Source organism: Carettochelys insculpta, chromosome 16 (genome assembly GCF_033958435.1).
Source record: "Carettochelys insculpta isolate YL-2023 chromosome 16, ASM3395843v1, whole genome shotgun sequence".
Classification (NCBI taxonomy): domain Eukaryota; kingdom Metazoa; phylum Chordata; order Testudines; family Carettochelyidae; genus Carettochelys; species Carettochelys insculpta.
The window spans coordinates 22,218,068-22,231,858 of NC_134152.1; the positions used below are offsets into that span (position 1 = coordinate 22,218,068).

Here is a 13,791-nt window from a genome sequence, read left to right on the forward strand (position 1 = left end):
GAATTGTACAGCCATTTGTGAGTATATTCCTGTGTTTCTTGCATATGGTTTCTCTAAAGAAACACACTTGACTTGAAAAACGGGGGCCTTGAACATTTTTTCATATATTGGTGTCCTTGTCAAGTTCTGATTTGTTAATGTAATTCTGCCCACCTAAATTCCCATGCCTTTTCAATCCAGAAAGGTGTTCATGACTTTTCTTTCCTGAACTCCAGTGGTGTAATCTTGGGCCCTGTAACATTTTCCACTTTCCTCTCTGGTGCTGCTGTAATTCATCAGTGGAGCAAGGGTATCCTACAGATAGTTTGCATCCTTAGTGTGTAAAAAGATTTAGTACCAGCATTCAAGATTTTTTCTGTGGGAGGTGATTAGATTGTTTACAGGTCCAATTTATGCCCTTTTCCTCCCTCTTTTCCTTTTGCACTGGAAGAATAAAATTAATTGTGAAAAATAGGGTTTTTTTGGTCTCAGATTAGGTCAAAAGGTCCGAGGTACAGAGAGGAACAGAAGTAGGAACAAGACTGCTGAGGGGTTGGATTGAGTATCTTGTTTCACGTGGAGGAAGGAAAATTAGGCAGCAACAGCAATTGTAGTATGACTGCAGTGCAGTTTTACCCACCCTCCTTTTGTATACACTACACCTCAAAGGTCCATGCACATCTTTCTTCATGCTAATTGTTACCCGATTTATTCAGATGCCTTTGTTTCCCTAAGGCCCAACTTTTTCTAGTGGCATTTATCAGACCACCAACAAACTCTCAAACGTGTTCACAAAAGCCTAAAATAGGCATTAAAAGGCCAGGTTTGGTTTTGACTTACACATCCAGACAGAGGCACAGTGGGGAGTAAGTGCCAAGGGTTACTTGGATTGTGGGTCTAGGGCCCCAGGCTTAGTCAGCACCTGCTATTCCCACCCTGGAGTGGGTGAATGGGAAAGTGTAGGAAATAGGCAGAGCTGCTCTGGTGACTGTAGGAAGGGATAGTCAGCTTATGTTATATAGATCAGCAGGAAACTACTTCCCTAGAGCTAAGGGGATCAGCAAAGGGCTTGGGTCTCTTTTTCTGCAGTGGTCCTAGAGTATCACAGGAAGACGTCCTCCACTTGCCAAGGGATGTGTCTGTGGGACACCATCTAGTTCCTGTGGCACAGCACATTGGAACGTAACGTTGTGCAATAAAATGCCAGGATAGCTTTGTCTTTCAACATCAAGATTTCCCAGTGCCATGGAAAATATTGGCTTTAGGCTTTCCTATTATTCAGAGCAATCTTAAGTCAGCACCTGAACCTCACAGTTTCCTTCATATATGGCACTTAACTTCCTAGCAATGTTTTAAGCAGATAGCAAAAGTGTATTAATATGAACTGCTGTAATATTTAGGGTTTGGTTTGATTCAGAACACATTCATTTTTACATCAAAGCGATCATGTTGAAACAACCTAGAATGATACTCACAAAACATTACAAACACATTTTTGGTCTTGTTAAAGGCAACCTTGTTGAAGTTCTTTCCAACAAGCACCTTGACAGGATTCTTGTCCCAGTCCACTGGAATTTCTTCACTAGATACATGTGGCTAATCCGAAAGAGAAACAGGGATAAGAAAGTGAAGGGGATATCAGGAAGCACTATTCTGGTTCAGTTTAAAGTGAGACTGAATGGACAATTCTCATCGTGTTCTTTTTTACTACACCTAGGCCGTGTCTACACTAGCCCTAAACTTTGAAATGGCCATGTAAATGGCCATTTCGAAGTTTACTAATGAAGCGCTGAAATGCATATTCAGCGCTTCATTAGCATGCGGGCAGCCGCGGCACCTCAAAATTGACGCAGCTCGCTGCCGCGCGGCTCGTCCTGACAGGGCTCCTTTTCGAAAGGACCCCACCTACTTCGAAGTCCCCTTATTCCCATCTGCTCACAGCAATAAGGGGACTTTGAAGTAGGCGGGGTCCTTTCGAAAAGGAGCCCCGTAGGGACAAGCCACGCAGCGGCGAGCCATGTCAATTTCGAAGTGCCACGGCCGCCCGCATGCTAATGAGGCGCTGAATATGTATTTCAGTGCTTCATTAGTAAACTTTGAAATGGCCATTTACATGGCCATTTTGAAGTTTGGGGCTAGTGTAGACATAGCCCTAGTGTTTTTTTAAAATATCAGGAGTCATGTCAACCCATCAGTAGGTTACTTGAACCCTCGCAATCCAGGTGTTCTACAAAACCTGGCTGAGTGACTGGCAAAAGCAAAAAACTAGACAGCTTTCTTATTGTGGATATAGAGAGGAGCGAGTTGCCTGGATCTCTCTCCCCTGCACATGGTTCCTTCCTTCCCAATGGCAACTGTTAAGCATGAAGGTAAATCAGCCTGTAGAACACTGAAAAAAACAATATAGTTTATAAGGAATTTTTTTAAGAACATCTGTGGCACGAACATTCTGATACCTCATTGTGATAACAAAATATTTTCATGAGAATAGGGAGTGATCCATCAGGAAGATAATAAGAAAGTGAAAAAGATAAGGAGGCATGCAAATAAGGAAACCCAAGCTCCTTCACAGCAACTGCAAGATCTTATAATTCTTTGCATTTTCACAGAAATTATCAGGATCTTCTGTAGCACCTTTCCTCAGCCTCAAAGCCCTAAATACTCAAAGCTTCTAGGTGCTAATGAATCCTCATATCACCTCCCTGGGGTTAGACAAATATTTTCCCATACAGATGAGGAAAATGAAGCTCTGAGAGGTTTCATGGCCTTATTTGCTGAGTTGTTCTGAATGCCAGGTAACGTTGACGGAATTTAGACGTTCTCATCACCTTTAAAATTCAGGCCGTAAGCGACTTGCTTAAATTCCTACAGAGAGTCATTGGCAGAATCTTGTGGACCATCTCAGTTATCCAAAATAAGGGAGTAGACCCGTTTGCACTGAAGGAGTATGCGACAGCAACAAGAACAAGTCTATAAAATCAGAACCAGCTGACTACAAGTTGTGGATTAGGTATTTTAAATGACACTTTCAGTTTATTTTTACAAATGTGCTAGAATCCTCAGCTGGCTTCTAATGGGCATCTGATTCTCAGTCTCTTCAGAAAGACATACCTTTGCTTTCCCATCTAGGTAGCTGTGGCAGAAGCTTCTTACATTCTCCACAGTAACCTCATCTGCAGGCATTTTGTACTTTGCATCATTGGTCAGGTTGAAGATTCGCACTGCAGGAACGTCTATCTCTGTGATGCGAAAATATTCAAAAACACGCCCATTTCTGGTCTCGTTTGTGTCCACCAAGATGAACATTATCTGGAAAAGAAATATAGCAGCACGTGGGTTATTCAGCTTCATAACATCCATTACATTCGAAATGCAGAAGGCTATTATTGTCTTAGAAACACAGCTGTGCAGTTGTTCATTCGAGTCAGCATCTTTTGGATTCCTCCTTAGGGACCTGCATCAACCAGCTCCATCTTTCCCTTTGAATTTCCGATTAAAGGACATTAGAGTCTGGACATGAGATGAGTTAAAAGCATGGAATCCAGGTGGAATCCAAAGGTCAATTTGGACAGGAAAACTTCCCCAGTTTCAGGGTACTCCAGGCAAACATTTTGGTTTAATCATAAGAATACAAGCCAGATTTTAAGTTTAGAGCCAGAAACGAACCTTTCAAAACCTGGCATTGTTAGGACCAGGCTTATCTGCTGCTGGAATTATGCAAAAACCATATGCCAAGCCTGGTTCATGCAGCAGGTTTGTAAACTTTTCTGTGACCCAGCTCTGAGACAATCACAACATTCTAAACCATGTAATCTTGGGCTTTTACTGAATCCACTTGGTACTGCTGAACTACACAGATCTGCAGCACATTAATGTTTGGATTTATTTCTTAGTCTGGTAAATTATATTGCTCTCTCTCACACAGCCAAAGCTGCTACTGACCCTGGTAAATTCTTATTGCATCTCCTAGCACTGTATTGTCTAACAGAACTGAATAGTACAACAATCTGAAATTTTTATAATCCAATAGTAAAGATGGTTGTTGGTGGTTTTATTGCTAGATGAATTCTCATTCGGCAGCACTTAGTGTTTTTGGAGCAATAGCAGCAAAACTGAGTAATTGATAGTGGAGACTATTAGAAAGTGCTGTTTTTATTTACTCTTCCTGTCCCTTTTGCTGCACAAAACATTATCATAGAGGTTCTTTGCAAAACCTGTTAAGATATCAACCATGGCCAACAGCAGCTCACTGAAATTCTCAGAATGGTGTTACAGTTAGAATTATGTTTTTAAGCATCTGTCGCACTTTAGGTTTACTTCTGAGTTCCTTGAACCATTTTGCTTAGACCCATACTAGAAAAATAGATCTTAGAACCACTGACAGTGGTTTCATTACTGTCAGTCTGTCAGCTATCTAATCATATCAGTAACATTAGTGGGGCTGTGGCCACACTTGGCCAAAACTTTGAAATGGCCATGCAAATTGAATTGAATATTCAGTGCCTCATTAGCATTAGGATGCTTCTGGCTGCGGCACTTGGAAAGTGCCGCTTTCGAAAGCGCGCAGCTTGGCCCAGCTACATGGGGGTCCTTTTTGAAAGGAGCCTGCTCCTTTGGAAATCCCCTTATTCCTCTCAACAGAGGGGAATAAGGGGATTTCTAAAGGAGCGGGGTCCTTTCAAAAAGGACCCCCATGTAGCCGGGCCAAGCCGCGCGCTTTCGAAAGCGGCACTTTCCAAGTGTCGCGGCCAGAAGTGTCCTAATGCTAATGAGGCGCTGAATATTCAATTCAGTGCCTCATTAGTAATCTTCGAAATGGCCATTTGCATGGCCATTTTGAAATTTTGGCCAAGTGTGGCCACAGCCGGGGTGTTTTTTCAGCTGATCTTTGACATTGGACATTTGCAATGCAAGCCTGCTAAAACAAATGGAGTCACAAACCTTTCCTCTAAATTCTGCAGCTGCAGACTCATAATCTTCATAAATCTTACTAAAGGTCTCTGAGCTCTTAGGGGTGAACAGCAGGATGTGATTTTCAACAGGGACATCAAAAATCTTCACAGATGTCTGCAAAACAAAAGGCTCAACATCTGCTTTGCTCTCTGTATGCGGAACAGTGAAGCACGTGCTCAACGTATCGATGACATTCAGTTATGGGTTTGTATATTTTACTTTAGAAGACTGGTACAATTCCCCATCATTTCCATAACCCTGGGACTTTGTATTGTTTTAGAGAAGAGAAAGCAAGAGATTGGCAGGCGCTAAGTGATACCCTACTCAGGGAAAATCCCATTGTTCGTTCTGGTCTTAAACTATAAATAATGATTATGGTCTTCTAATATGACTTTGGTAGAACACCAGGCACATGATGTTGCCTCTGTCTCTCTAAGGGCTCATCTATGCTACAAGCTTAGGTTGATGTATTCAGCAGTAGGTCAAATTTTAAAATTGATCCATGTACTCCACCTGAGCTAGTAGAGTAATTCCTGATGTAACATTTAGGCCTCAAGTTAAGGGCAGCGTAAACACTGTGACAAGATCCTGGAAGCATCTGTCGACAGAAGCTCTGTCAGAAGAGATGTTCTGAAAACTTCTGTTGACAGATTGCACCTACATATAATAGCAGATCTATCTTTTGAGCTGCTCTGTCGAAAAAAAGGACCCCCCAGAGCATCTACACGCTTTTTTGTTGTTGACAGCTTCTGTCAACAAAATGCATTTTGTGTGTAGACGCTCTGAGTTTTGTCTACAAAACTCTCTAGTATAGATGTAGCCTGTGTTGTAATTGAGAGTTGCTGGCCACCAGGTGATGATCCAGAGTGCTCTGTTGCAAATGCTCTGGTGAGCACTTTGAACTCCAGTGCTCTTCAGCCAGTTGAGCAGGAAAACTCCTGGGAACCTTTGAATGTGCATTTTCCATTGGAGCTGCAGGAAGAGCTAGCCAGCACAGCTGAGCATGAATGCCCAGGGTCACAAATGCCTCCAGCATAGAGCATTCAGGAGATAGTGCATCTAATTGTTATTTGGGGGAAGAGTCTGTGCAGTTAGAGCGCCAAACCAGCAAAAGGAATGCCAATATCTATGCCAAAATCACACAAGGCAAGGTGAATAAGGCATGCACAAGGGACATGCAACAATGCCAAAGGGAGCTGAGACAAGCTTGGAGGCTTGTTGACATGCACCCATAAATACCCACAACAATGTTTTCATCCCATGAGGCTTTGGGACCCTTACCCAGAATTCCAATCTGCTTCAGGGGCTGTGGGATAGCAGTGCATCACTCCTTGAATTGATGCAACCTCTGGCATTGAAGATGCGCTCCATCAACCACAAGCACATAGTGAGGACTTGCAGAATTGCATTTGTTAAATCAGTTGCTCAAAGTTGAATTAAATAAAATTGACTTAATTTTGTAGTGTAGACATGCCCTACATAAAAGATAGTGTTGCCTGTCAAGAGTGTTAGGATCGCCTCTGAAAACCAGCCAAACACTTGGCAACTGCATAGCATCCTTAGTCTGAGAGTTAAAATATGATTTTCCTCTTTACAACTATCTGATCCTGTTTTCCACAAATTACAAAACTGGTAAGGCGCATCCTTAAAGCTAACACATGTATTTGGTCACTAGTGATGGTCAACTGGAATGACTAACAGATTGGCCATCAGCTCAGAATAGATCAGCCTTGTTGAACAAGGCTGCAATTGCAAGTCCTTTGATTGGCTAGATGAGAACTTCACCATTATGGAGTTTCACGGTCTTCATTCTCCGTGAAAGAAGTCAATAGGGGAATATGGAGGGAGGTTTTATTGTGTTCGCAAAACTGGAGGAAAATGTCTTACAGTTGGATTATGGGCCTATAAAACATTTCTTGTGGTGTAGGTAGCTATGTAATTGTTACATCAGTTTTCTGCATGAGCCCCTCTTCTCCTCTGCGGGAATGGGCAGTGCTACAAGCCATTGTAAGATCAGCTGTTAGGAGTGACAGAGAAACACGGGGAGAACCCAGACTGAGAGCCCTCAAGGAGATTTTACATTTGTTCTTCCTTTGAGGCTTGTGTTAATCTAAGATAGAAATCACTTGGATTGGAACTCTGTGGTGTACAGGAAATGTGCATGACAAACAGCTGAACTATATAAGCTGGATTCTCACTCTAAATTCTGATGAGTTTCACTGACTAGGTCAACATAGTCATGAGCAGGTTCTGAAATTCCAGTAGCCTCAGAGCAAGATAAGAAAGAGATGATGTTTCACAGAATCTTTTGAGGCAGGTTGCTGCCAGGAATTTCCTTCTGTTGTAACTCAATTTTATTGTACAAAGTAAACATACCTCAAGATTATACTCTGTGACCAAATCCAGGGTAAAAGTTTTAAGTAATCTGGTGAGATCCACCTTGTTCTGCTTGCCATCTTCAGACACTTCATTATGTACGGGTTTTCCCTCAAATAATAATAAAGCCAAGTTTTTAAAGCAGCCATCTTTATCCTCAACCACAGTCAGCATGCTGTCATTATTTCAACATATCGTGGGTTTCAAATTTACTTTTTCTTGTCAACAGCAACTAAAATTTCATTGCTCATCTAAAATTAAGGCAGCACTAGATTAGTTACACAGTAGCAGCTACGTGTCAAGACAAAGCTGACATTTTTAATTTACTTTGTGCCAATAGTACTAATACATTGTGTAAGCATTCTGAATTCTAACGCAAGATGCTTTCAATGCCTTGACACAATGAAATGGCAAGGGAACCTTCACTTTGACAACTTCTTGCTCTGGTTTGTTTTGCAGGCTAACTGTCAGTGTTACTTCTGTACAGTTTTGTAACTGTCATTCTGTTTGTGGAGCTCTCCTCCAGAGTATCACTTGGGGAAAAAGGAGGGGGGAAAAAACTCCTTTACCAAAAACAACGTGCAGAGCATTTACAACACTTGCTGAATCCAGCCGATGCTGTAGGTGCTCAGTGATTTTATAATTAGGCCATTTTTCTTTAGGTGACTAAATATCAACTCAGAAGCCACAGTTGTGGATTAACACAAGGGCAAAAGGGGCAGTTACCCGAGGGGCCTCAAGGCTACATAAGACTGTTTTGTTTAAACAATTTGCTCTAATAGAACAAAAGAAATGTCATGTCTTTTGTATTTTAAAATTAAGTGTAATTTTACGATGCATCATGGGTAATAAGTATGAGTAGATTTTTAAAGCATAAATAATGATGTTATGTTGATATTTTATTGTTGGGGGGCAGTACATGTAACTGTATTGTCCCAGGGTCCCACCTGTTCTTAATTTGCCCCTGAGAATCCAGAATGAAGACCCTTATGTTTGTCTGTTTGGGCTTAGATTTCAGTTATCCATGGGCTGCAATGTACTACACTTTGGCTCTTCATTACTGAAAATACAGTAGTCATAACACTAAGCTGTTGGTATTCCTATTAGATGCTTCTACCACAATGGATTTTCCTCAACTGCCTCTTTATCTAAAGGCTCCTTTTACAGCTTATTGCACAGTTTCTGTCATGCACACATTCCTACCTTCTTGAACACAGCAATAGTGTTCTCTCGAATGCCATAGCTCACAAAAACCTCCTCGCTGGCTGTCACCCCAAATGGCATCTCGGGCACTTCTCTCGCAGTCTCATAAAACACTTCCACTGCTCTGCCGCGAAGATCCTGTAGATCAAAAGCAGTGATTTATAATCACCAGGTCCAGCATCCTGCACTGTGCTGGCCTAGATGGGAGGTAGGGGCAGATTGTGGCAGGCATTATGTAGGTTTCTGACGTGTAGGGTGGTGGGTAGATAGTGTCTAGATTTCCTAGATAATGTCTGCTGGGCTTGTATGGGATTGATATGACACACTCTTATCTCCACTCCCATCCCAACATGGACCTACCAGTGCCTCTGGAAAGTCCTGGCCTTGGGAGGCTCTGTCCAAGTGGGGTAAGAGTCATGACAGCATCAGATCCTGACCCCACTTCACCCCTTCCACACAGGAGCAGGGAGAGTCACACAAAAGGGTCTCTTCTGTACAGTAGCTCAAAAAGGAAGGATCTCTATCTGATTGTGGACCTACCTGCTGACGTGTCTGAATTGTTCTGTCTTTGCTGGATGCTTAGCTAGGACACTCTTCAAGACAGAAACCTTGTTTCCTAAGTCTGCAAGATAGTTCGTGCATTGTCAGCCTCCAATTATTAGTAAATAACAATGATGAAAAGGCAACAGCTCCTGCAGCTTTCATTCTGGCTGACAATTTTTTCATACTAAGTGAATAGTAATTTATATGCTGAGACCTTCCAACACATTCTGGCAGTTGTATGCAGTGAGCAAGCAATCTATGACTAACAGAAGGCCAGATCTGGCTCTTTATTTCTTTTGACAACATTTTATTTTATTGGCTTCCACCTGCTGTAGTTCTGACTTGTCCTAGTTCATGCTAATGATCAGCTGTAGTTATTTCGTTCTCCAACTGAATTCACAGATTCCAAGCAAAGAAGTATGCAGTCACTAACTCTCAGCTCACTCCAGCAACATTGTTACACTGGACCGGGTTGTGAGTCTTTTTCTGAGTTTCACTTTATTTCATGGATGACTAGCAGATGTACCCAGCATTTCTCCAGTTCTGGCAGTGGCTCAGGGCAGGGGGCGGGGGACACAGAAGTCAGAGCAGGGGGTTGGGAGGCATGGGAGAGCTGAGTGCAGAGGTAGGGGTACAGGAGTCATGGCAGGGATTTAGGACCTGGGAGGGGCTGAGGGCAGAGAGTAGTAGAGGGTGCAGGAGTTAGGGCAGGGGTCGGGGGCTCTGGGTAGCTCTGAGGCTGGCCAGGGCTGGGCTGACCAGCCGGTGGCTGGCATGTAGGGGTTCTGAGTTAGGCACAGCAATAGCAGATTTTCCATCTGTCAGCAACCTGGCCTCCAAGGAAAGCTAGGCCTGTCCATGGATAGCACCAGCAATGCCACAAATCACTCCAAAGGAACAAGAAGAGGAGGAATGAAGGGAAGTCTATTGCCCTGTCCTACAGCAGCCAGTAGTGTTGGAATGTTCAGCAGGGAGCATTGTCTCCGGCATAACCATTAGCCACTGCTGCTGAGAAAGATGTCCTCTATGCATACACGCACAGGCGAAGTCTAGATACACACAGGCTATTTCTAGACTGCAGACCTTTTCCCAGGAGACCAGAAGTCTCTGAGTTCTGCTGCATCCAAACAATGTGTCCACTATGCTGACCCTGCTGTCAGAAGAGTGAATGCTTTCTGCCAACATCCCTGTATACCTCATGCCACGAGGCAGAAGAGATGTCCCGGCAGAGGGACTTTTTCTGACACTTAGCCCTGTGTGAATGGCCCAAATGTCAGGGAAGCCTCTCCTGATGGAACTGTAGGCAAAAGATACACAAATTGCAGTGTGCGATTTGCATATCTTTTCCTGACCTTTCCCAGTAGTATAGCCTAAGTTATTGAGAAAAATACCATAACAGTGAGGCTTTACAGCTACAATCCAGCCGTGTGTAAACTCAGCTATTTGCAAGGTGAAAAATGTAAGCAGGAATAAATTCATCGCAAAAAAATTGCAAAATGGTAGGCCTAGTGTTTTGGGCCAACTTGAGGCATCTTTGGAAATAAGTTTCTTGGTGGCAATGGAAAAAAATGTAGCTCCTGATCACAAAGGGAAAATGCCCCTTGACTTTCTGTTGTGGTACCTTAAAAAAGCCTAGCACCGCCAAATCGTGAGAGTTGATCATCGCTTCAGCCTGGTCGGTGCTGTTGATAACCACAGCACTGGGGCCTATTCTTCTTTTCACCCAGGTAACAAATGCAGGGGCTTCTCGGACACCTTTCGAACAAGGGAAGAAAGAAAAAGACTGTCAAATTGCATGACAGTCATCTGTTTTCTGAACAACCAAGACGGTAAGAAGAGCAGAAGTTGTTTAGTCAAAGTTCGTTTGGACTCCAGGCACCGTTGAGTTGTTGGCTCTAAGTAAAGGTGGCCTTAAGCATTGAAATTGAAAGCCAGGTTCCACTGCTTAGGGTATCAATTGTTCATGGGACATCATTGTACTTTCTGAGTTCTTTACAAACAACAATGGGGCCTGTTGCCAATTAATTGTGTGATCACAGATTTTGTTGGTGTTTTAGAACAAGACTCTCAAGCACATAAGGAAGTGTGGTGCACAAAGATTCATGTGTCACTCTAGGGTTTATGAGCTATATAGAAATAGCAACCTGTGGTTTAATCCAGACCAATTCCAGTTTATTGAACCATCTGTTGAGTTAAAGTAGGTGTTGCATTTCTACCTCTTTCACCGCAGAAGAGTTGTGATAGGAGCTTAGGCATATTTAAAGTCTTCTTTGGTGCTAGCGTCAGCTTTTCTAGTTTACAGGTAAGAATTAAGGCCCAAAGCATCAAGAATTTAATTCAGGATGCTCCAAGCTTTTTCAGGGTTGACTACCCTCACAATTTTACCACTGATTTTATGGTGGTTTTCTTTCCTTACAGCCCCAGCTCCTGTGGTCAAGAATCTCAGCTTTCATTTAAAAATAGTTTCTAACCCTCGTGTTTGCTAAAAGAAAAAAAAAATTAGAAACATGATTCCTAAAGGCTCATAGGGAGCTTAGGAAGCTGAAGATCCCAGCCTAAAAGAATACCCCTTCATCTTTTTTCAGTCTAACCTTCTTTAAGAAGACACACAGATGTATTCAGAGGTCCCAACAAAAAGCCTGTTGGAATCAGAGGTGAAAAAGAGAGCACTGAGACAGTGTCAGCCTGTATGTAGAGAGCTATGATATAATCATGTTACATATTACAAACAGCTGATCAAACATTCAGACCCCGAAACTGTGCATCTTGTCAATTTCACAAGATGAAAATTCAGGGTAGGTCTAGTCAGTTGACTGACACCAGAACATTTTTCAGCAGCCCTCACTTCCTCTGATTCTGAATAATATTTTTAAAAGAATATCAGGCTTACATGTGTCCTGAGAAACACAGGCCTGAAATGTAAAGTGGCATACCAGTATCGAGGCTGCATGGAAACTGAACACTGTCTACATGCAGATCCAACCTCTGACAGATACTATGCTGTTAGGTCAAACACACAAACCTCAGCAAATACTTCGAAAGGTTAATCATTGCCTTGGTTTGCCTGAAGTGGCCTTTACTTATTATATATAGGCCAACATCAGGTCTCACTGAAGTAAATGGGGTTCTCTGTTTATCGCCGATCATGATGTCCATTAAAAATCTCTTAAATCAAATATTTTAGTGGATTTCCTTCTTCTAAACTTTTTGTCTGGGCCACCCCAGAGGCATTTGTTGTGCATTTGAAGGTTAAACATTATTTCATATATTAAATAACTCTTTGGACATCTATAGTACATGCGTGTCTGGCCTCTCTGAATACTTCAAGCAGGTATAACCTATCAGAGAGCACTTGTTTGAGTATTCAGTGCTGTCCTTGCTCATCATTGTAAATAAATGACTTACCAATCAACCAATTCATAATGATGGGAGTTGTATGCTACAGATGATTTTGTGAATTATTTATCAGGGATTTTTACATAATGCACACCTTTCACAAGAGTCTAACTATAGTATTAACTCTGCAGCTCATTCATAGGTAATGATGAAACAGCAGCTCTGCTCTGGCATCGTCAGGCACCTTATTCACTGTCTCTCAGTAAAATACACATCAAATGAGTTTGCAGGCTAAAAGGAGGTTTCTTGCCAGCCCTACTGATGCCACTAAAATCTCAGGCTGGGTTTTCTCATTTGCGTACATCATTATCCCTAATAACTTCAGTGGGCAAATCCATGCTTTTAGTGACTCCCATGCAGGCCCTCCGGTTTGCACAGATGTAGCGAGTAGAACTCAGCTGAAAAAATTCTGTTGATGGTGCATAAGAAGAAATAAAAGTACTATGTAAACAGGAGCTCCACTGAAATCTGTAGGAGTGAGAGGGGGTGCAACAGCTCTGAAAATAGAGCCACTTACTCATGTGTCTAGAAGTGGATTTAGGAGTCAAATTTTAGGTTCCCATTTCTTTTAAAAAAAAAAATCTGTCAATCTGCTTCTCGTCCCACTCTAGAAACATACCCCTGTCCTCTGCCCAGACTACTTACTGGAAAACATCATTTTAACTAAAACAAAAAAAGCAGTCCTGTAGCACCTTAAAGAGTAGCAAAATAATTTATGAGCTTTCGTGGGACAGAACTGAAAAAGTGGGCCTGTGAAGTGGGTTTGTCCCACGAAAGCGCATAAATTATTTTGTTACTCTTTAAAGTGCTACAGGACTGCTTTTTTGTCCTGTGAAGTTAGACTACCATGGCTCTCTCTCTGTGCCTATCAATTTAACCAGTGTGCACAATTACAGAGTAAGCAAAAAGAAGGGATATTATTTGTAGCTACTTTTAATTAAGTAAAAACTAATCAAGTCTGTATTTCCATGGATTGTGCATAGTCTGAACTACAGCGGGCACAAGCTAGACACTATAGTTTGTTTAATATAATGTAGTTTGCATTCAATCTTTGAAATTATTTCACTGCAATACTGGGCCTTACATGAGCGCCCTCTGGTGGGTAACAGCAACGAAGGGTCCTGTGGCACCTTATAGACTAACAGAAAAGTTTTGGGCATGAGCTTTCGTGAGCACAGACTCACTTCATCAGATGCTCTGGTGGGTAATTTGCCAGCTTCAGACTTCCTTCTTACATACTCCAAACAGACCAGGTTGTTCAGACAGCCCTCTCCAAACCATACCGCAGACCTCTGCTATTTATAGTGTTCCAGTACTGTGCATAGAACTTGCATTGGGAGT

General features: G+C 42.3%; 1 protein-coding gene across 2 annotated transcripts in view; it reads right to left on the reverse strand.

Moving 5' to 3' along the window:
- PDILT (protein disulfide isomerase like, testis expressed) overlaps positions 1-13,791 on the reverse strand; it is a 50,858-nt gene that overhangs the window by 19,830 nt on the left and 17,237 nt on the right. Inside the window, exons 3-8 of one of the 2 annotated variants that reach the window (XM_075011059.1) lie at positions 10,676-10,809; positions 8,512-8,649; positions 7,309-7,419; positions 4,921-5,046; positions 3,091-3,288; positions 1,455-1,575 (exon numbers count right to left, since the gene is read on the reverse strand). In XM_075011059.1, coding sequence (XP_074867160.1) covers positions 1,455-1,575; positions 3,091-3,288; positions 4,921-5,046; positions 7,309-7,419; positions 8,512-8,649; positions 10,676-10,809 — 828 coding nt within the window. The remainder of the gene's footprint in view (positions 1-1,454; positions 1,576-3,090; positions 3,289-4,920; positions 5,047-7,308; positions 7,420-8,511; positions 8,650-10,675; positions 10,810-13,791) is intronic. The other variant, XM_075011060.1, reaches the window with a different exon arrangement.